This window comes from Calonectris borealis, chromosome 2, assembly GCF_964195595.1.
Source record: "Calonectris borealis chromosome 2, bCalBor7.hap1.2, whole genome shotgun sequence".
Lineage (NCBI taxonomy): Eukaryota > Metazoa > Chordata > Aves > Procellariiformes > Procellariidae > Calonectris > Calonectris borealis.
Window position 1 is genome coordinate 147,327,743 of NC_134313.1, and position 23,003 is coordinate 147,350,745.

The 23,003-nt window shown below is 37.4% G+C and overlaps 1 protein-coding gene across 2 annotated transcripts; it reads left to right on the plus strand.

Annotated features, from left to right (window-relative positions):
* The first annotated feature begins 4 nt into the window (after nucleotides 1–4).
* Nucleotides 5–22,893, plus strand: SLC25A40 (solute carrier family 25 member 40). 2 transcript variants are annotated; one of them, XM_075143831.1, is made up of 11 exons: nucleotides 5–36; nucleotides 1,576–1,694; nucleotides 3,751–3,810; nucleotides 5,005–5,111; nucleotides 7,132–7,199; nucleotides 8,897–9,021; nucleotides 10,300–10,473; nucleotides 13,865–13,974; nucleotides 14,296–14,377; nucleotides 16,432–16,512; nucleotides 22,254–22,893. In XM_075143831.1, exons 2-11 carry the CDS (start codon nucleotides 1,601–1,603, stop codon nucleotides 22,367–22,369), a joined length of 1,017 nt encoding a protein of 338 aa, XP_074999932.1. In that variant the 5' UTR covers nucleotides 5–36; nucleotides 1,576–1,600; the 3' UTR covers nucleotides 22,370–22,893. The 2 variants fall into 2 exon arrangements, with proteins under 2 accessions (XP_074999932.1, XP_074999933.1); XM_075143832.1 differs by lacking the exon at nucleotides 5–36 and adding an exon at nucleotides 76–126.
* Nucleotides 22,894–23,003: the final 110 nt, after the last annotated feature.

Genomic DNA, 23,003 nt, shown 5'->3' on the forward strand with positions numbered 1-23,003 from the left:
AGGGAGGAGCGCGGCGGGGAGGTGCTGCGAGGCGGGGTGAGGGGCGCGGGGCGCTGGCGGCGGGGTCCCTCCCGCGAAGGGGAGGGCGGAAGGGAAAGGAGTAGAGGTGCTCCGCGGCGGCGGGAGGTCAGCGGCCGTTGCTGCGGGAGGCGGGGGGAGGGGTGCCGCCTCTCTCCCCGCCCCTCAGGGGCCGGGGCGGGCCGGTGGGCGCCCGCCTCAGTAGAAACCCCGGGGAAGAGTCTCTCCGCCCGGCCCCGGCAAGGTGGGGGGCTCTTCCGAGGAGCAACCGCTCGGTTCAGCCACCTCCCGCCGCTGCAGGCGCGGTGCCGGCAGGCCGGGGACTTAACCGCGTTCAGCGCTTCCCGCCCCGGAGGCTCCCCCTGCCCTCCCCGGGGCATTCCCTGGCTCAAGGGCAGGTCAGATCGGTGGCCCAGCTCGGCGCACGGCTTCGCCATCTGCGGCTGTGCCGGTTCGTGTGGCTGTGACAAGCGGCCGAGGGGCCTGGCTGAGGATGCTCCACGTTTTTGTTGCAGAAGGCTTTGCCTCCGGAGGTCACAACCCGGTTGTTGCTTATAAACGCGTTATATATCCTATTCTGGAAAGTAGTTTTGTTATAAAATAAGTTAAAAATATATTAAAAAAGACAATCCCCCCCCAAATCAGTAGTTGTTAGCATCTGACAGGCGAATCTTGTTTTATGCAGCTTAATCTTTCTTATCTTTTATTTGAAACTTAGTAGAAGTAGCAAAACATAATGTTCCTGTAGATCAAATAAAAAGCTCAGATCAATGTAAACTAGTAAGTCACAACTGCACTTATGCACAATATGCATTTTGAAAGATGCCTTTGTTTGGGGATTTTATGTCCTGAAATGTTTTTATTAATTTATTATTTTCTCCTGTCCTAGCTAGTTGCAGATACTGGAAATATATAAGCTCCTTATTTTTAGATACTGTGAGTACGTTCCTAAGGTATTGTAACCTTGCCTATGCAGCCATACAGCAGGATTTGTTCAAGGAATTAACATTTAAAAGTAGCGTTAAAACTAGTTAGTCACTGTTTATTGCATGAGGAGCTTGCCAGGAGATATAGTCATCACTAGTAGGCTGTGACTGTTGGATCAACCAGGAGACCACTCCGGATTTTCTCACAGCAATGACAGAAGCAAAAGGAGGGCTAGATGAATTATTCTGCTGTGCTACAGTTTATGGGCTGCAGGCTGGGAATTTATCTTTGTACAGATTATTTACATGCTCCTAAACCCTTTGTTGCAGGAAGAGGTAATACATATTAAATATTTAATGTGGTTTACAAAAAATATAAACATTGTAGTCCATGTAAGAAGGATTTGAAAGATTTATTGTCATTTAGAAAACGTAGATTGTTTACAAAACATGGCACAAATACTCTGATTTCAAAAAATTACGGAGATGCTTGTATACAAGTAGAAAACTAATATTTACATTATTGCTACTTATACATAATGTATTAATGAAAATTTAAAATATTTTTTTCCTTTGATTTTCTGCAAGTTTTGAACATAGTCTTGCAATATGTTTTTCTGTTCCTTAACAGGTTTTTCTTCTCCAGGGATGAAGCCATGGCTGAAATGAGTGATAGTAACTTAGACAGAACAACCATTATTCAGCAAGCAATAGCCTCTTGTTGTGGAGCTATAATTACATCATTATTTGGTAAGGCAAACTATCAAACTTGCCACAGAGAGAATCTTTGCAAAGTGATTACTCCTCAGTTTGACTCAGTGTGATGTCTGCATATATAGGGTTTATAAATTTCCATTAATATGTTCAACAAGGATGTTTTTGGATAGCTGTCTCATAATTTTTGTATTTTAACAAATGTGGTTAACTGAAATCTTTCTTGTCCCTGATAATCTTTAACCATTTCTGAAAATAAGAATAATTCTTATTAACTTTTCATTTCTATGTCTTTTTTCTCTTGGTATAGTAATTCATTGCTTTCTTTCTGTAAGCAACAAAATTAATAATAAAAATTAATTTCCATACTTCTGCTGCTTAAAAATAGATTTTAAATAAAAGTCTACTTTACAGTACAAGACACAAATCCTGCAAGGCTGGCCCCTGTGAGATGTCCCCTTCACATTACCCCTTCAGTGGTAACATTAATCTATTCTGCTGTGATGTCTTACACTGTCAAAGCCTTTTATTGTGGGTTTTTTTGTCCCTAAACATTGTTTTTAAGGCTAGCTTTTTGTTAGCCTTTTAAACTTCTGGATAGTCTGTGGAATTCGTCTTCTGCTTCATAGTCAGTCATCTCGCTCAGGACCTCCTTCCCCATGTGTACCTGGTTGGTTAGATTCAGTGCTTCATATCCCTTGCAGCTCTCCAAGCTCATTAGCTTATACTTTGTATTTCACTTACTTTTTGGCTTAAGCTAGCCTTTGGTTCTGACTTTTAACATGCATTATGCTGCAGGGAAATGTGCAATTTTCGAAGCACGATTTCCCCCCCCCAAATTTCCATATTTTTACAAAATAGGATCTTACCAGGAACCTGTCAAATTCATAGTCTTTTTAGTCTGTCTTTATACCATGTGTCCTATGATGTTAGGTAAGTAGCAAGGAAAGCTACATCAGACCTGTGGAATTCCTAGGGTGGACTCCAACTGTGTGTACATAAGATTCTAGTACAGCATAAGGTGTTGATATTCAAGACCTCAAGAGTTATAGGAGACCGGATCCTTTCTGAAGTGGCAGCTGGAAGACAAGGCAGAATATGTGAGAGTGACTAAAATGCTACTAGATGCCAAATTTTAAGCAACTGAACTGAGCTGCGGGAGTCACATTTAGATCCCTACATTTAGATACGGAAATGTGAGCCAAGTGTTCAACCTCCTGTTAGTCAATTGAGAGGCATCAATGGAGAGCTAAGGTGTGACTCAGTTGCCTGTGCATAGGAATGTGTTCTCACGTGAGACGCATGCTAGAGTATTGACTTAGCCTCTAGCTGCTGCTTAGGAAGGAAGGTTGTCATTTCTGTCAACTGTGTAGGTATTTTGGATACCTTAGAGACTCAGATGGCACTAGCTGCTTGCATGTAGGCAACTGAATTGAGCCCTTAATCAATATAATCAGTAAAGGCTGGTCCAGCTGACCAGCCACTGTAGTGTTCAGCATGTCTAGGCCTGTAACAATTGTAAGGGCTGGAGCGGAAACAATGAAATGTTCACTAAACCTTCATTTACTTTTCAACAACTCTAAAGTTTTAGGTCTTGTCTACACACAGCGAAGAAGGAAAGTACATCATGAGTTTAACATTTTCCTTTTGCATGTCACTATTACAATCAGTTTATTGAAAAAGAATAAACACATGAAAAATGCTGTAATATTTTACATGCTTGAGACCAAAATCTGATCTCATGTGCCTTGTGGTATGCCACTTATAAAAGGTTAGCAGCAGAGCATAATAGCACAACTTTTAACACTTTCAGACAAGATGACACAATGGTTTTTGGATGAGCTTTGTGTATCTCTAATATTTGTTGTCTGTGCAACTGTAAGTAAATTAGAAAAGATACATATGGTCACTTGCAAACTATACAGGATTTGTAGTTCTCCTTTTTTCCTCCTCTGTTTTACATTGTAAAACAGGTCTCTTTTTTTCCCTCTGGAGAAAAAAAAGCCATAGAAGTTCATGGTAAGGCATCTGTACACTTCTACATTTTCATGGGGCATGCAGGGTGTTTCTAAATGTCTTTATTTCATTTTAGTAACTCCTCTTGATGTTATCAAAACTCGACTGCAAGCCCAAAGCAATCCATTCCCCAAAGGTAAATAAATGTGTAGTGTAATAGAGGACACAGTTTGCTTTTTGCTGTTGCCTTTAGCTGATAGTTATGATAATGCTGAGCTACAGAATATTTTCGTTTGTTTCACAATAATTATGTTTATTTCTTCAGCGTAGTGGGGGGAAAAAACGCAACACAGCAATATATACTGAAATTGCTAAAGAAAGAGTGCCAGTGAATAGACACAGTGGAAAAAAATCCCATAAATACATACCATTTTAGATAGGTTTTTTTCTGTCTTCCTTAGTATTTTCATTGTGGCAGAAGGTACAACTATCAATGAATTAAGTTAAAAAAAAAAAGCTATTAATAAATAACTAAATATTTCGTCAGAGGGCTTATGTGATCAGGATGCTATATCAAAGTTCATATCCTCCAGAATCCAAAGAGTTTTGAAAAAGAGTAGTAAGTCTTACCTAAGTCACTTGTCACTTGGGTTCCAAATAGATGAAGACATTGTGCACTCAAAAATATGCCAATGAGTTTTACTGTTTAGTTGTAATTAATAAATGAGATTTAAAAGGAAATGAGATGACTGGTGTGGAAGTTCCATGTTGTATGTGGAGATGAATATTTGCAGTCACACTTGCTGTAAATCAGGAAAAATACTTGTCCCTTCTATCCTGTTTTTTTTAGCAAATTCTAAACCCTTTAGAATCTGAAAATGTGAAGCTCAAAGTATGTTTTTGTAGTGGCAATAATATTTTATCAAACAGGTTCAAAGTACATGATGTAGAAGAAATCAAAAACAAGTAGAGAGGATGATCTAGTATAAATATAGTCTAACCTAAGATATAATACCTTCACGTGTAATGTGGATGCTGAGGCTACTTAATAAAAGATTTAAAAGTCTGAAAGATGTTCACGTAGTTACATACATACAATAGTGACAGTCAGGTCCTGTGTTGTTTTTAGCCTTCAGCAGATGGTAGTATAACATAAACATGTCTCCTGAAGCCTGTGAGGGCAGTTTCATTTAGTCTGGCACTGAGGAGTTCCCCATTTGTTCCCTCTTTCCTTTTACCTATTTTGTTGTCGTTGACTTTCCAAGGTTATTTTGCTCCTGTTTGTCTAACCAGAGATGAATCTATGTTGCCATTATAACCAATTTGAAATTGCTGCTGCTAAGAACAATCTTACAAGCATTAACTATATTCTTATACACCGTTTTATTAGGAAAGTGTTTTGTATACTCGAATGGCCTTATGGATCATATATGTTTTTGTGAGAAGGGGGACAGCAAAGCCTGGTATAAAAAAAATGGGCATTTCAAAGGGACGTTGGTAAGAACATTTTATTTGTACATAAAACTGTACATTGAAAACATTTTAAAATGGCATCCTGTAAATTTATTGTTGGGTTTTTTTTAACTTCTGGTAGAATCTGTTATCATTTGAGAGGGTGTTTGTGTGGTTACACTGTGTAATTTATATGGTGATTAATGATAATGATTAATTTCTACAAGAAAATACATATTCCTTCCTTTAAGACAAACAAGGGGGCAGCTGCACGGCTTTCCTCATAGGATACTGCCTCTGTGGTTTTATTTTCCCCACTTGAGCTGTATTACCAATAGTTGCTGATTGCAGGTACTGATTTTCTGTACCTGCTTACCTCTGTTCAGTCCACCGATCTCCCAGTGTGCTCCTGAGCTGAACTAACAATGCAGATAGTGTTTTAAAGTTAAGTTCATGTGTCAAGTTCTGGATCCACTGAAACTTGTAGGACTAATATTTTACCCAGACATTTGAAGCAGACTTGCTGTCGGGAACTGTGATGCTGCTTCAGCAGCAAATTTTTCAGAATTAAACTTTTGAGAGGAATGAACTGCTCATGCAGAAGGTTTCTTGAGCAGTTTTACAGTGTTAATTTCTCTAAAAAATCAATAACTTAATAAGTTTGAATTTTTCAATTAACTTTACGTACGATTTTTAGAAAGTCGCTTAGTTTTCTAATTGACATAATTTTATGCCCATTTTTGCTGTGACAAGGTAATTCATGAAGAAGAATGACTATCATATCACTGAATCTCCTTTCATTTCTTTAAAAAACCAGTTCTGGACAATTGTGCAGTAAAAAAAATTGTAGTGGACATGATAGGTTGCCAGTGATAAGACTGTACAAATGTATTGCTGTATTTGCCCATATAATTAGGTATATAAGTATGCTGCTCAGTCACTGGATTTAGTTACGTCCTTTCTTCAATCTTTTATCTGTACCTTCCTGGATTGTAAATTTGCTGAAGCTGGATTTATAAACATATAAACTAGCTAGTACAGAATATGTTTGGAGAAAACATAAAATACTAATATGCCATTTTCTGTCTTTTTTTTTTCCTCTTAAGTGTCTTTTTTGTCAAATTGTGTTAGGACCTTTTAGGGTTTCTTGACTCCCTCTCAAAGCTCCATTTTTTCAAGTCAGCCTTGTTTTAATAAATCATGTCTTTGTTTTCCCCATGCAACTTTTTACCTCAATGGATCTGTCCATCAAGGCTGTTTACTCTAAAGCTATTTGCCTTTTTCTTCCTGTGAGTCCTTTTTGTGGTCTGTCAGGCTCTGTGTCTTTTGAGGCCATGTGATAATGTCTGGTCTTGAGCATATTCTCAACCTCTTCCCCCAAACGATTAAGAAAACTAGGTATCCTAATATTAGGGAGTTTGTCTTTTTGATGGTGATTTCAGTTGAATAACCTTCAAGGTTTAACGTTCGTCTGCTGTCAGTGGTCAGGGAAATATATGCGACAGCTGTGTTATTATTAATTATTGTATTAATTATAAACTTCCAAGTTACATACTTGGAAGTATATACACTATATATACTGTATATAGTGTATATACATTGCACATATGTTGTCACATGGTTGTCAGAGAAAGCAAGTATTGAAGAATCATTGAACGTTAATGCTGTTTCATGCCTAGAACTTTTGTTATGTATTAAAAAAATATTTTAGTGGCTTATTTTGGGGAAGTTTCCACGTGTTGCTGCTGTGCTGTATTAGTTCTGAAAATAACTTATTCACAGGGCTCTCGGTTACTGATAAAAACTTACTACTTTGGTCTTAAAGATGGAAGGAAATTCTTAATTTCAATCACACAAATATTTCTCTTCAGCTCAGTGGAACTATTTGTGTGATTAAATATGATATCTAGCGTAAGCAATTACAAAATTGGGATCAATAGATAGCTTAAGCCATTTTAGAAACATACTTTTTAACACATTAATTTTGTGTTCTGCCAGCTAAAATATATTACTGAGTACAAAAGTTTGTAGCTAGTTATTGCTCTTTCCCTGGTTGTATTTTTAGGATGCATTTGTGAAAATTATTCAAATAGAGGGAATTAAATCACTGTGGAGCGGACTTCCCCCAACACTGTAAGTTGAATGTTCTTTTTTTGGTAACATGTTATGAATTATCATTAAAAAACTACTTCATTATTTAGACAAATTAATATGTTTATTTCTAAGTTATTTTAAAAATTTGGTAAATTCTGAAGTTACAGCTAATGATGTAATCAGTTTGATACAAAACATCTAGAGACAGTATAATTTTTGCCAGATCTTGAGATTTCTCCTTGCAACTTCTTTGATATATTCTTAGTGGTTAAGCAAACACATCAGACTTTTCATTCTGCCTTTCAGAGGTGGTATCCGTACTGTAACCATCCCCTTGATAGCATCATTGAATCATAGGGTTGAACTGTTAGAGAATGCTAGTCTTTGATAGATATTTGCTATCCTAGCTTGTTATTAATGACTTGCAATAAGCAACACAGCTGTTTCCACGGACACTCTAGTGTTGCACTTCATTACCCTTACATTTTTTTTTTAAACATCTAACTAGAATCTTTATTCCAAAGAACTTTATTGGTTTTTATCCTATCCAACTTTGTCATGCAAAAACAGATAATTCATTTTCTCTCTACAAGGGCAATTTACATATTTAAACATTGTTAGCAGATCTCCTCCTGGTCTTCTCTTTAGGCTAAACAGCACCAAAGTGTTTTATCTTTTTATTCGTATTAACCTGGTACGGATAGTAATTAAGACCTCTATAATTATGTCATCCTCCATAAACAATCCAAGAAAGCAGTCAAATCTAACGTGTACATTAAAGTTGTATCTTGTAAGACATGAAATGTTGCCCAGTGGGAAAGCACTGGTACGCTTCTGATTTGCACACAGTGCTTAGTATATAGGCACAAAAAAGCAAAGCATAGTGGAGCTCAGCCTTGTTATTTATCCTGCAGCATGTGGCAATTTCAATATATAAACCTTTAGGACCTAACCAAACTAAGAGATCTGTATTTCAGCCAAGACGGTTTTTTCTTCACGTATGTTCTGTACTCCAGCAGAGAAGAACCAGCTTCTTGACTGGAGAGAGGGACACAGTTTTTAAAAGAAGATCTAAACTATGGCTTGTTGATTTTCCAAGCATGGCAGTCTTCACTGTTTTTTGGTAATGGTGGTATGTGCTAAACTGGCACAGACATAACACAGAATGTAATTGCCATTTTATAGTAGGATATGGTGCTTTACCCCTACACTGAATGATTATAGATCTAGCTGGTTTTGCTATAGTCTGTACTATGCTGGAATGAAAAAAGCTGATATTTACTCACTCCACATTGTCTTTCAAGTAGTGAGAATCATAAGTGTGGATTAAGATAGAGAAAATACACTCCAATTGTTAAATGAATGAAAATTTAAGGTTAGTAGATATTTCCACAATATTTGTTTGCTTGCTTCATATTCAGATCTTTCAATTCCATTCCTTTATCAAAACAGTTCTGAAGCTGATACGAAATAAATTTTGACTGAGATAATCAGACAATTTTACTTATAGTTTTTCCTAATGAAATGAAAAACTGGAAAGCTGGAAAATCTGTGAATTTGAAACTCTGAACTAGAGGCAGTGAATCAAAGCCATGGGATTAATGCTTTTTCTTCATCCATAACGCACAGCTGGAGATTTAACTTTTCCTTATTTAAGCAAAATATCCATACAAGATGATTGACTTCATGCTCCTGCTTTCCTTGTATTAATTTAGATTCCCTCTCTTATAATTTAGAATAATGGCACTTCCTACCACGGTAATATATTTTACCTGCTATGACCAACTGAGTGAAGCTCTGAAATCTAGACTAGGAAAGGATGATGAACACATTCCCATTCTCGCAGGTTCCTTAAGCAGATGTAAGTTGTCATCTGTTTAAAGAGAAAACTGAAATAAAATACCTGTATGCTGTTTTCTTGGCTTTGGTTTGTTGGTTTGTTGGTTTGTTTTGGTTTTAAAGTAAATTTGCTGTGGAACTGGGCATAGGAAGAAATACTGTAACTACCCAGTATTTCTTGGGCAACATAACCTTCTAACCTGGAATAATGTGATTTATTTTTGCTATTACATTTTCACTACATTTGTAATTTGTTCAAAATTTTATAGTCCTAGGCTTCTACCAAGGACAGTTTATTTTAAGTCTATTCTGTTGTGAATCTAATAATAAACATCATTATTTTGTTTAATGGAAACTACGCAGGTAATTACAAGGAAAATGAAAATGGGACGTGTACTGGTTTTACTGCTTTATGATATAAAGGGACTGAATTTGTTTTTATATTTTCTTACATTTGTTTATCCTTTTCCTCATATATTTTTGTAGAAGTAGCTCAGGTCATATGTTTTTGGACTTTCTTAAAAGGCTCTGAGGATGTAGTTCCATATTCTACTTGTGACAACTATGAGGGGGACTGGAAGACTAGTGGAAAAAGCATTGTTATTCTGTGGTGATGTGGCAAATTGTTCTTATTAGGCTGCTCCAGATTTTAAATTCACATGCCAAAGAAACCTTATCCCAGCAACAGGAGAAAAGTTCTTGGGTCTAGTAAAATCGTTAAAGTCTGTTACATATGTGATGGGAGCTTGTCAGAGAGTGATGAGTCACTGATCTTTCCACGAGGTGCAAGAGAATTACTTTACCAGATACAGCATGCCTGCTAAATATTCTCCATTGTTTAAAATAAGAATGGCAAAGATGTTTAGAAATCAGTAAAAGCTTAATCTCTAACAATCATTTTTATCCTTAACAAAAAAAACCCACAAGCCCCAAGCTCACTTTCTTCAAGTTACACTTAAAAATGGTAATTATTGAAAAGTAATCTTTATAAGTGCTTGAAATTTTCAGCCTATTTATGTAATATGTCTGAAAATTAGGATTCTTAACATGTTACATGGATTACAACATGCCAATATTGAAAAAAGGTAGGTAGCTTGTGTGCCCAGAAAGTTTAGGTCCTGTGAATAGATATGGTATTCTTATCTGGAAAGGAAACTTCTTTGGGGAATTATTTCAAGGAAAATGGGAGAGTTGAAAGGAATCAAATATATAAAGCAAGGTGAGACCTGACTTTAATGTTCAGGAAATGTTACTAGTAAATGTTGATTTTAAAAAAAGCCCACATTTTTCTCATTTGCAGTTGGTTCAGTTACTGTAGTGAGCCCGCTGGAGCTGATCAGAACTAGAATGCAGTATCGCAAGTTGTCCTACAAGCAACTGTACACGTGCGTCAGCAGTAAAGTGGCTACAGACGGATGGTTTTCCCTGTGGAGGGGCTGGAGTTCTACTGTTCTGAGAGATGTACCTTTCTCAGGTAGGGTTTATTTTATGTGCTGGTTTGTGTTATGTCAGAAGATCTGTTTATGCATAACTCTGTTAGGCTTTGTGTTTTTAGGTGATTTTAATGGTCAGCTTTAAGACTGACTGAGATTTACTTGTTCTCTTTTAAGTGTTTTTATTTATAAAGTGTTTGAGGACCTGATTTTCCCCCCCATTTTGTTTGTGGATATCAGCTAGGATTCATTGTTACATTCCCTTTCTCTATTTAGACTGTTTCTTCTCATCTTTAGCTTTTGCAATGACTGTTTTTGAAGACTTTCAGTAGAAAATTTTCTCTGTTATAGGTGGTTCCTTACAGAGAAACATGCTGTACCTAAGTGTTCTGATGCTTAATTTTGAAAACATGTACAAAAAGAGAATGACACAGTAGTGTCTTCACGAATTTTTGTTAGCAAGATGAATGAGTTTGTATAACTGCTCCAAAAACCATGAAGCTAGAGCACCACTCATTAGCAAAGCTCCAAAGCTGAAAGTCTAGAAGAAGAAAAGTCTGATACAGAGCATAACTAGTCCTAGGAATATTCTTTAATACAAGAAGGACAGAGGAGATCCTGCTTTCTTCCTTTTTGTCACACCTCTCCTATGTTGTGAGCTACAGACATAATTGGATGAGACTGCTAAAGGACAGTTTTCCCACTTGTTAATGCCAGTGGTGAGAGTCCCTGTCTCTTTGAGGCCTGTTGTTGTCACAACAGAGGCAAAGGAGCAGGGGGTCTCACCACTGGCATTAACAAGTGGGAAAATTGTCCTTTAGCACTTGTGGGTCATCAGGCATCAATTGTTCTTGAAGCAGTTTCTGTCCTTTGGATAGTACCAGGAATAACACCTTTGAACACCTTGTGTTGGCCCAGAAAAATGCTTCAAACCTGGTTTTGGAGGCAGAGAACCCTTGAAGTATTTGACCTGCTGTCTTTGTTCTCCTGCTTCATTCTTAAGATAATCTGACATCTAATTTAATTTGTGGTTCCAAACAGTCAGTGACTCTTACGGGATTTGAGCACATTTAGATGTGCACCTGAAGTAAATTTTAAATTGGCTGTGAACCAAACCAATGCATGGTAAGTGAGGGTGATGAAGATATTTAGTTAAAAATTGCATTTAGCAGTTAAGTGAGATAACAGAACTAAGTCATTTCAGCTGTTTTCTTTTCAGAATGAATAATACTCTGTTTTCTTTCACTTTGCTACTAGTAGGTGTTTGAAGAATGTGGTTGAACTGTATTTCCTGCTTAAGGAACCTATTCCTTGATGGGACTTAATTTAGCCTTCTGTGATAGGGAAGGCTTCTGAACCTATGGCAACATGCTTTCTCTAAGGCTAAAGATATCAGAATTCATCTGAACCTTTTGCCCAAAGTGCTTCCTGTTCAATATTTATTTTTTAATTTACTCATTTTTCTCTCTGCCAAATTCTGCTAAGCTTTGTAAGGGAATTCTAAAATTCTTTATCTAATTCCTGTTGTCCGATTTCAAGTAGAAGCTCTTGTTATCCTACTGATTCTTGTCTGTAGCAATGTGGCAGGAGCTACTGATCTTCCTCCCCTCTGCTGCTTTTAACAGAGTGGGAAGATCAGAGGACTGTGAGGGAGTGCACAAGGAGGAGGGCACTAAGGTGATGAGTGTGTGTTCTTCTCAGCCCTTTTCAGATTCTTGCGGCCATGCCTGCCACCAGTCCAAAACACCCTTGTTGATTTTAAGTCAGTCTCCACACTGCTCTGGCATTCACTTCACAGCTGTCGGGCACTTCTCTGTGCCCAGTACTTCATAGACATCATGGGGTGCTGGATAGGCAGAGGCACAGGTTACCATTCAGCTACTGCCTTATAGGTTAAGGATTGTTGTTAAAGAGCCAGAATTGAGGAGGCAATTAGATGCATGAGTGAAGGAAAATGTATTTTAAAAAAAAACCCAAAATTAAATGCCATAAAACTCTGATGATATAAAGCTAAGGGTGTTTAATGCTGCTTAATACCATTTCTAAATGTGTTTTCTCATTATTTTTTCCTTATAAATACTCTCTAGACAGTTAAGATATGCTCCCTTAATGCCTTCAATCTTAGCTCTTCTGTTTGAGTGATGCCCCAACAGGATCACGGTTTCTGGTATTCTTACAGCACAGTCTGTGTTTTTGCTGCAGTTAGCTCAAGTTAGCGTCTTTCAAGAGGAATTAAAATCAGTGTAACAATTTGTATTGAGAAAGCAGCTCCTCTGTGGAAACAGTCAAGCAGCACAGCATGACTGAAGCAGCATAGGGTGATTAGAATCCCACTGTGTTACTAGCCCAAGTGTGAATCATATGCTTCACACATGTTCCTTGGGAGGCTAGCTAGACTGAATAAAACTTAAGCTGTGAATGTTTATAAGCACGAGAACTGGGTTAACAGTAATGCTTGAGTCATTCTTTAAGCAGCGTTGCAGAGAATATAAATGTAAAAGGTATACAGGGAAAGGAGTCCTGCAGGTGCTTAAGCAAAGTTTTGGATTTAGATAATTTATATTAATTTAGGGTTTCGTACATTTAAATAGTAGGTTTTCCTCAAACCCTGAGAATACCTTCTGAGATACTGCCTACATTTACTTTTGCAAAATGTTGGAGGCCAGGCATATGTGCTGGCAGTCTTCATGGCAAGAAAACGCTTTGATGTTTCTCTGCTGGCACAACCTCCAGAACTCAGTGCTGAATGAGGCACAGTTATCTTTCAGGATATGCAGCCGTCACTTGCAGTATTTATTTGACCAACTGCCACAAGAAATCACTCTATAATTCAGCCAAGTAGCATTTAGTTTAGTGTTTTAGTTAGAATGCAAAAAGAGTGCAGTTTAGTTCAGCAGACTAAGACAGAAACAGATGTTATTCCTAAAAGTTGTTCATTAGACTTGCCTTTGGCAGTCCTCACAGAGGCATTCCCCCCTTAGTAATTGCAGAGAGCAAAATCGTATTTCTTGGTTCTCTCAGAATTAAATTTTACACTCTGTCCCCCAGAATAGTATGAGGCAGTCCTGAGCAACCTGTCATTTTGTATGAAACACGTTTTTGTAGAATTAGCAAGATCTATGAAATGTGTGAAATATGCCATTTTAAAAAAATCAGTTATATGAGTTTTCTAGTGCTTGAGTTAGATTGTATTAAGGTAAGGGTTACTTTATGGGAATGACAAAATGATTAGGCTAATTTGTATCATATGAGGAAATTTGGAGATGAGGGGAAGAAGGCAGTCTGTCCATGGATCATCACAGAGAACACTTTTATTTTGCTTTCAGCTCTTGTTTCTTTTTGCTCCTGTTGCCACAGTAGAATTCTTACATCTGTACTTGTATTTGACATACAAATGTGTTGTAATGCAAGTTTATTATTTTTTAACCATAGCAATGTACTGGTATAATTACGAACGTTTCAAGAAGATGATGTGCAAGGAAGTTGGTGCACATGAACCAACGTTTTTTATTGCTTTTACTTCAGGAGCAGCATCTGGCTCTGTAAGTATATATTTTCATTTCTAGTACTACTGGTTATTATTATCACTAATAAACTATTTAAAAGAGGTATGGTTTTATATGATTCTCTCAGAAATGGTGTGTGTTTTGGAGTGCATCTACTTTAAATACACATGGCCTGGCATTCAAGCTGATTATGTATATTCGAATAAATTACAGTGTTCTGAAATACAAGACTTTTAATAATATCAGGCACTGGAATATCAAATCTAGTTTTAAATTGTGTGCACTTTAACTTAAAAATTTTAATTAAATTTTAATTGTTTGTGCTCTAACATTAAAACTGATTTCTTTTCGTAATAGATTGCAGCTGTCGTAACTCTGCCATTTGATGTTGTGAAAACACAGAGGCAGACTGAACTTTGGGAGAATGAGACCTTAAAAAGTAAGTTGCTGGTAAGGAGAAAAAAAAACCCATAATGTTTGGAAAAATAAAACCTAGTGTTTGAGTATATAGACTTTTGGTAGGGATTTTAAATATTTGTCTCTTCTTCTGAAGTTTAAAGCCTTTTTCTTCTCCAGACTTTTCTAAAGCCTTTTTTCTTCTCCAAATTGTAACATCTTGTAGGATATTTTTTATCTCCTAGGATAAATACAATATTTCATTAATGGCATGGAGGAGGGAAAAGGTGTGAGTTCAGTACCATTTAGGTTAATAAGATGGTATAAAATATAAACAAAAAAATCCAGAGCTATTACATTTAGGCAGACCAATTGCAAATTTGTAGACATTTAAATAAGTTGTATTTAAATAGGCAAAAATTTAATTTCTTGTAAAACATTCAGGTGAACAGTGATCTCGTGAAAAAGACTTTTGAGTTGATAAAAAAAACATGATAAAATGTTTGCACATTCACTACCACTTGCTCCTTCATAACAATATTCTTCTTTTCTTAAATATTAGGCTAGAGAGAGAAAGCACTGTGCTCAGGTTGTGTATTTTTTAGCTTCTTTTTGTGTGATTTCAAAGAAATTATTTTTGAGGGCATATTAGTGAATATCCTAACAGCTTTAAAGGATGAAAGAGGAAGTAAGTTTCTTTTTTGTTCTGTATTCAGCACCACTGTGTTTTATACAAATTCAAGTTGTATCTAAAAACTTTTTTTTCCATTGCTTGGGGCCTGGAGCAGTGAGGGACTTTCATTAACTTAAATAAATGTTAAATCATGGCTTTAAGATAACAGACCAGTAAAAAGGCTGAGTACCCAAACAGCTTCTGCTTAGAAACTAATTTGAAGGTCCTAGTTCAGAAAGATGTAATGAAAACTTAGTGCTCCCTTTTTGGCATGAGGGTTCATTCTCTCAGGTAAATTATTTTTTTATGGTATAATTCTTGAAAAAACATTTATGTTTCACTGCAGAACAACCAAAGATCAAAAAAGCTTTAAACATAAATAGTGTTTCAGTTCTTCCCTTGTGCTGATGAATGTAAGAATTCATCGCTAACACCACTTTGAATCACAGGTAGCTGCCATATATTTATTAGGCTGATATTAACTAGATTAATATATATTTAAAATTTCATTATGATTATCTATAATTTGTACTAGTTTAATTCTTTCCAAATCCAGTTGCTGTTAGAGTTGGGCACTGACTATGCATCTACACATTGTCTCTCTGTGGCTGCAAAAATATTTGCGGCTTCCAGATGCTGTGGGATGTTCCTGTTGAATGTATTCTATGAAACTGTCCTAACTTTCATCTAGCGAAAAATTTCTTAGCCACTTTCATATTGCAGATCAATGAAAACAGCATGTGCAGAGTGAAATAGCACAAAAAAATTTCCTCCGTTTAAAATAGTTGCCTATGTCTGCAATGCAGATTACTTCTTGATGCTGCTGCAGTTAGGTTGCTTATGGTATGTGATTTAGCTCTACAAGGGAGTGTGATCCACAGCTCCTAGACCTATAGTTTCTTAAACTAACTTATAAATTTAGGGGGGATTTGATTTTTGTAAACTTAGACGTAAAGTGTGATGTCCTAGCTTAATTATTATATTCATTCTTATGATATCAAGTCTCAAAACTTACCTTTAGATTCAGTTTATCATAAAGGCAAGTTCTTGGTTAAAAATCTGAATTGTGATGATCTTTTAACTGCGTGTATAAAGTGACATGGAGAAGGACTGGCTCATTTGAAAGCTAGATGAGTTTTTTCAACTATATCAGTTACTCTAGTAAGGAATATTGTCTCCGTTCGTATATCTTGCTCCAGGCGTTACTACAGGTTTTTCAATGTCATGCTGTTTTAGCTTGAGTATTGTATGAATTTGCATACTGTATGAATTTACCATCCTGTATAAATAGTATGGATAAAATTAACATAAAATTAATTAAACCTAATAATTACATCTGAAGTGCCTGTCTCTGATTTCTAAAACTATTTTTCTGTGACATTGTATATATTGCTTAATTCAATGTTTTCTTGTACTATATTGAGTTCCACAGAGGGACTGTACATCAACCTGGGCACTTATGAGGAAAATTGTCGCTAAAAATGGGATTACTGGATTATTTGCTGGTAAATCTTTTGATATCTTTCTAAAAAAACTCAGACTAGAGAGAAAGTTTTTTAATCGGTAACAAGTGATTATAGATGTTAACATGCATAAATTATATAGTATTTCCATCTCTGTGAACACTATCAGTTATGGAATAGTTTGTATATATAAAGCAACAGACATGCATACATACAGAGAGAACTTTGGTAGTTTCTTCACAAGTTACTAAGCTGCAGCTGACCAAGATGGACACACGATTTATTTAAAAAATAGAGGGATTGGGCTTGACAAATACGGCTGTATTGGCAGTTAAAACGGGTGGGAAAAGCTTCAGTTCAGGAAATAGGTTTTTTAAAATTTAAATAATTTGTTGATTTCTTAAACTGTAATGCTTGAGTTTTTCAGAAAGAATTGTTACAAAGGAAATCTAATGGATTGTAGGTTTGGAAGCTACAGTACGGAGGTGTTTCTAGACTGAGAAAGTTTCTTAGATGGAGTTTTTAGTCCAGTGCTAAAAATTTCCAAACCATCAGTACTGTTGTAGCACCTGTATTTAGGAATAGCCATCCTAATTTTTCTTCTTCATCTCATACTAGTTTCTATACTCAACTTTTTTGGTTCTTTCTGTCTCAGAAACAGAGCTTAAGCTTCAGTGGTATTTTTCTGCCTCCCTTAGTCTGTGAAGAAGATGCATTATTGAGAAACCAAGAAGTCTGAGTATGGAATAGATACTTTGAAGTAGAATTCACATAATAAAATACTGTTATTGGCCTGTGGAATACTAGGCCCAGGATAGTTCTCATCTATCCTACGATGCAGTCATTTTAAGTTGGACTTCAATGCAGTTTTTTACAGAGGACTGGAAGATATGGCAATTATATTAGTATTTGTTTGTTTGCTAGATGGGAGTAATTATGTCAAATACTGTATAATATTGGGGACATTCAAGGTCATGCAACAACTATTCCCCAAGAATTTTTCCCTTTAAATTTTCTATCAAACCAGAAACATTATTTAAAATCTGTTAAATTCTTATGTTTAAACCGATGGAGAAACGCAATCTTGACAATTTAATGAGTTCTGAATGAGTCAAAGAGTTTTTAAATTTTACTTGTACATTATCTCATGTGTACTCACTCAAGTGTACACATCTTACATGACTTCCTTAGCCTCACTGAACCTATCGAGGGACCATTGCTGCCCAGCTGTGTCCAGCGTTTAGCACATCAGTACATAGGTTAGTATGTAGCTGGTGCTGTTTCAGTTCCGTTGAGCCATTCAGTAAGACAGAGTATCACTGTTAAGACCCCACTTAGCTGTGTAATTCCTTGATGTATTTTATTTTTCTTCTTGCATGGACTGTCTTAAAGGCTGTCTTTTAGTCTTTTTGATAGCTTTGGCAAAGATCACTTTTTAGCCCTGAACTATGTGCAGTAGTTATTTCTACTGCTGACCAGCACAGATGTATCCCTGAGCATCATAAGATATCTTGGCCATTTAAACCCTGCATATTTATAGAACAGAAAAGAAACCCCCAGGAATACCTTCTGGTGTCTTTTTCAGATCCTGGCAACTCTCTGAATCCAGTGAGCCCTACCTAATCATATGACCTAATTCTTGGTACTAACTCAAAGCCTCCAGCAACGAAGCTGGCCATTTTCCTGAGAGGTTCAGCAGGAAATATTATTCTTCCTTATTTTCATCATTATGGCTCAATTGCAAGAGGACTTTCTGGCATCAAGGAATGATCATAGAAGCTCCTGAGACCTCCTGAGACTTACAAGTGTCTTTTCCACTGCATAACCAAACTGCCCTGGCCAGAACAGGGACTTCGTGAGCTGGCAAGTGTGACATAAGAGACAAGAAAAATGACATTCCAGCATTGGAGCAAAAGTTCCTCACTGTTCCCTCATCCTGAAACTGAAGATTTCTTTTAATTCTTAAGATCTTTCGGAGAATGTTCCACTTCTGTAGTTACCAAAAACGGTTGAGTCCCTTATGAGATAATCACCAGTCCTTCCAGTAATTCATGTGGATTTAGCCAGATCCTAGAATATTCTCTTGGAGAATGACATGGAAATTTTTTCACAGATCTGTAGATATTTGGCAGCAGCTATCATGGATCCTGCTAGATTTCTGTCAGAGATTTCTACTTGGCATGCTCTGTCAAGCAAAACAGGAAGAAAAGATAGGGTTTCCCAGAAATTGGGGTTCTTGCATTCTTGTCTGTTGCGTCCTAAGTAGCCACAGAAGGCAAGTTGTGTTTCTAGTTGCCAATCTGGTAACTAAAACCAAAAGTATTTTGATAGTTTAGCTACATGCTGCTCTCCCCATCCTGATTTTCTCTCTGCAACTACCAGATACTCTTTACCTCATATGCACAGGAACTTCTCCAATAACTAAACTGAATGCCTCTGTACCCTGGGAGAACTTTGTGGTGAACTACTGTGGGTCCGACTAGCTTTTAGGACAACTTGCAAGATGGAGCTGGAACAAGCATTGCCGTCCTAATGGGAAGGTTTTCTTGGCCGTAAAGCTTAGCATGCCTGAGGAATTCAAGTTTTAGTAGAAAATTTGCCTTTCTGTAAGAACATTATTGAAATAAAAAATTTATCAAGTCTTCCCTTCTTAAAGATTTTTGTACAATTTTTAGATCATTTGGTGATGTATCTGCTGTCCCTCAAGAAATACAGTATGGCAGCTCTGTAGCAAAGCAGAGCCTTAGAACAGACTATTCTCAGACTTCTGCCTCTAGAGCAGTAGCAGTATCAGACTACAGCTCCTAACATCTCTTCCATGGAGCTACGAACCTTCTGTCAGCCATCCTGAAGATGCCATTGGGAGGTGCCTGTTATTCTTCTGGTGGTTGCAATTCCCTCTTTCTCTTCTCATTTCTTTCTCTTTTACATTAGAGTAGATCCCTACAGCTTACTAAACATCACAGCAGGTATCTTGAGACATAAAGAACTCTACATCATATCATTTGTCCCTCTTCAATCTCTCAATACATTATTTCTTCTTTCTCTGAGAGTCTACTTCAAGTGGAAATGTTTGTGTTCTGAATGGAGGGCATTTTTACAGTAGATTGGTCTATGCCTCGTTATTTCATAGAGGAATGGGGGTGTTGGGGCCTAATTTGAAGGGGGGAGGCTGAAAGTTTTCATCCATGGGTTCAAGAGCAGTAGTATGGTGACTACGGAGCCATTTGAGAAAGAAGCTGGTATGTTCCTTTAGCTCTTCTAGATGTTTATTTTTGTACCTTATAGAAAGTCATATTTTATATCTTACCTTCCAAAATACTTGTGGTTTGCTGTGGTTCATCACCATTATCAAGTTTGTCTTGATAACATCAGAGTGTTTAGCAAGATGTCTGCAGTCATTTCAGCCCATGTCAAATGAAATAGAGCATTTTTTCCTGGATGATGGCTTGGTTTGAGGTTCTTAGTTCCTCCAACCTACCTATAACTAAACATTCTTCTACCATTCAAAGGAATGCATTTCATGGTGAATGCTTATAAGTTTTGCTTCAGTGCACAATTCATATCCAAATAAATATGAATGTGGAGGTTACTGTGTTACATTTTGGGAGTCCACATGTATGCTGTGCTGTGACTATCAGTTAATGTAGTTCTTTGAGACCTACAAGTGCACTCGCCATCTACCTTCTCTCCCTTTCCTGTATTGTGGCTGAATGGGAATTAAGAGGAAACACAGGTGGTGTTAGGCATATCCCACTCTGCATACCTGAGTATGCACAAAGGCAGTTTGGGATTGCCACCACATGTGACAGGAACTGAGAGAATAAGAGTTTCCACCCTCACATGACAGTGCAAATGGATATTCACAGTGTGAATGTTCAAGCTGATTACACATCCTCAAGAATTCTAATTACTGGTTCATATCTTTTTGTGAAGAACTACTATCATTCATTAAACAAAAGCAAATCTTTACCTGGCGGTGAAACTTTGCCTTTGTTGAATATGTACCTTCAGGTAGTTCTCTCAATAATTTACTAGCCTAAGTATCACCAGACTAAAACAGTATCACTTCATAATTAAACTGTTTTTAAAGTGTTCTGCTTTTGAATATCCTCCTTTCTATGTATGGTAACTGGAGACTGAAAAGTCAGCCTTGAATGTATATAAAATGCTGATAGTCACAAAGTGCTCTTGACTTCCTGTGTGTCCACCTCAGGATGCTCATCTCCCTAAGCTTTCCTACTTCCCCGGTACTTGTCGTTCAGCTCCCCCCGTGCCCTTCTCCCAAGCTGTAGGGGAAGAGATTCCCATGTCTTTCTGTCTTCAGCAAGTCTACCTGATGGGTGAGGCTGCTGTTGTCCTGTTCTGTTGAATGGCTGGGGCAATATTCTCTTGTTGCCATGCACAAAAGTCCTTTGTAATGCACACCTGTTGTCATGTGTGACTCTGGCAGCCTAAGGAGGAAATGACAAGACACTGAGATTAAAATGGTATTGTGATAAAAGCCTATAGTTCATGCTTAAATGAACAACTGCAAGAGACATTCCAAACCCAAGATACTTACCAGTGTTGACAGCACTGCATTGGTTCATTGGGGTTCCCTGTGTGAATGGCTGCACCATGGGTTGAAGACTTGCAAGACTTGTTTGTATTTGCTGAAAGAGATTAAATTGCTTTACTTGCTGTAGAGTGATGGCATAGCTGGGTGACAGGATTTGCATGTTTCAGAGCACCGATGCCAGCAGAATGCATGACGCTATAAAGTATAAATATTATCAGATATTTTGTGTGAAATGTAGTTCATGGATTAGGATACCTACATTTAGGTCTTGACATGTGAGTAACCAAGCATAGAGACGTTCTTGATCAGCTGCTATCTCAGTTCAGTCGCCTACAGGTAGGTGAGATGACTTGGGGGTATTCTGCCTGGCTTCCTGCTACTGTTCCAAAGGGACACAAGTTTTCCATAGGTCATGCACCATCTCCACTAGCTTTCTGCAGACATCTTAGTATTTCAAGTGGAAGTAGATGGGGCTGCGTGTAGACAAGTGGATTCAGCCTTATTTTCCTACCTCTAGGTAAGCTGAATCGCTTTCTAAACTCCACTGACAAGATCACAGTTGATTGTAATGGGAGACATTTAATGCCTAAATTCTGTCGTTTTTACATGTGACCAGGATCCTTCCATTTTAGTAAATTTAGTGCTGTAGGTCTTAGGAGATAATGGCAGGGGGATCACGCTTTTTACTTAACAGTTGTCTTGAAGGGCTGAGACACATACCTATGGCAGAGGGTACAGCCCAGCATGGTACTTGAGCCCTTTCCTCTCTAACTTTATCCATTTCAGGATTTAGGGCTTCCTGAACCTCTTCTTGTCCCACCTGAGAGGTCACAAGCTTCTGCTTGTCCCACACGAGGAGTAAGTGTGCACTGACACTTAGGGGAGGGCACACAGACTGCCCCCAGGGCCACCTCTTCTGTGCTGGAGCAAAGTAGCTCTGCAGCTCAAGGTGCTCCCCCTCCGTGGGGAGACAGAAGGGGCAGAGACGCAATGGACTTGGGGCGGGCAGGCCACACAGGATGGCACAGGTGAGCGCATAAGGTTGTTACAGTGATAATACCTACAGCCAGGAATTTCAGTATTTAGAGGAATGTGGGCAGGTAGAATCCCAGTTCTACACAGATATACTATGGTATCAATATATTGTGACCACTAAATGATACTGCAGCGCTTCAGTCTGAAAAAAAATGATAGTGAATACTTTCCTTTCTCTTCTGGGCAGGTATCGTTCCACGGCTGTTTAAAGTTGCTCCTGCTTGTGCCATAATGATCAGCACGTATGAATACGGAAAGTCTTTCTTTTCTCATTTAAATGAAAAAATGAGCCAATGTCCTTAATTCTCCTTCATCCGATTGTGTGAAGTCAAAATATGTGAAATATGTTGTGCCAAATTTGAATCTGTCAAGGCATTTTCTAGAATTCCCAGTGAATTTCTGCCATTACATTTGGTAATTAAATACAACTTCATTTTTAACTGTTTCACAAAGGATAAATTCACTTTTTCTTTTTTCTTAAGATAAGAAAATACACATGATCCTCAAACTATCATTGAAGATTTTGTGACTTCTCTTGCAGCTAAAGAGAAAAAAGGAAAGAAAGGAGAAGAGGGGGAAAAAAAACAAGAGGTGCTCTGACTGTTCTTCAATGATAATTAAAAGGGAAAAAAAATTGAGGCTGGGCAGAGCAATGAAGAATAACCACTGCCACTGTGTTAATTTTCAGTCTGACTAAAGATTTTTGTTGGGTATTTAAAATGATGTTTAGAAAATATTTTGGGCTTCCACTTGTATGATATGATTATTCCTCCATAAGGAGGTTGATATAGAATGAATTCAATAAACGCTTATTTATTCTTGTTTAATACATGTTTAATTCTGTGCATGTTTGTTATTTTCAGCTTTATATTTTGTGTAAATGCTTATTATAAAATAGTCTTTGACTTCTTCTCAGGTTTATTTAAAATGAAAAATG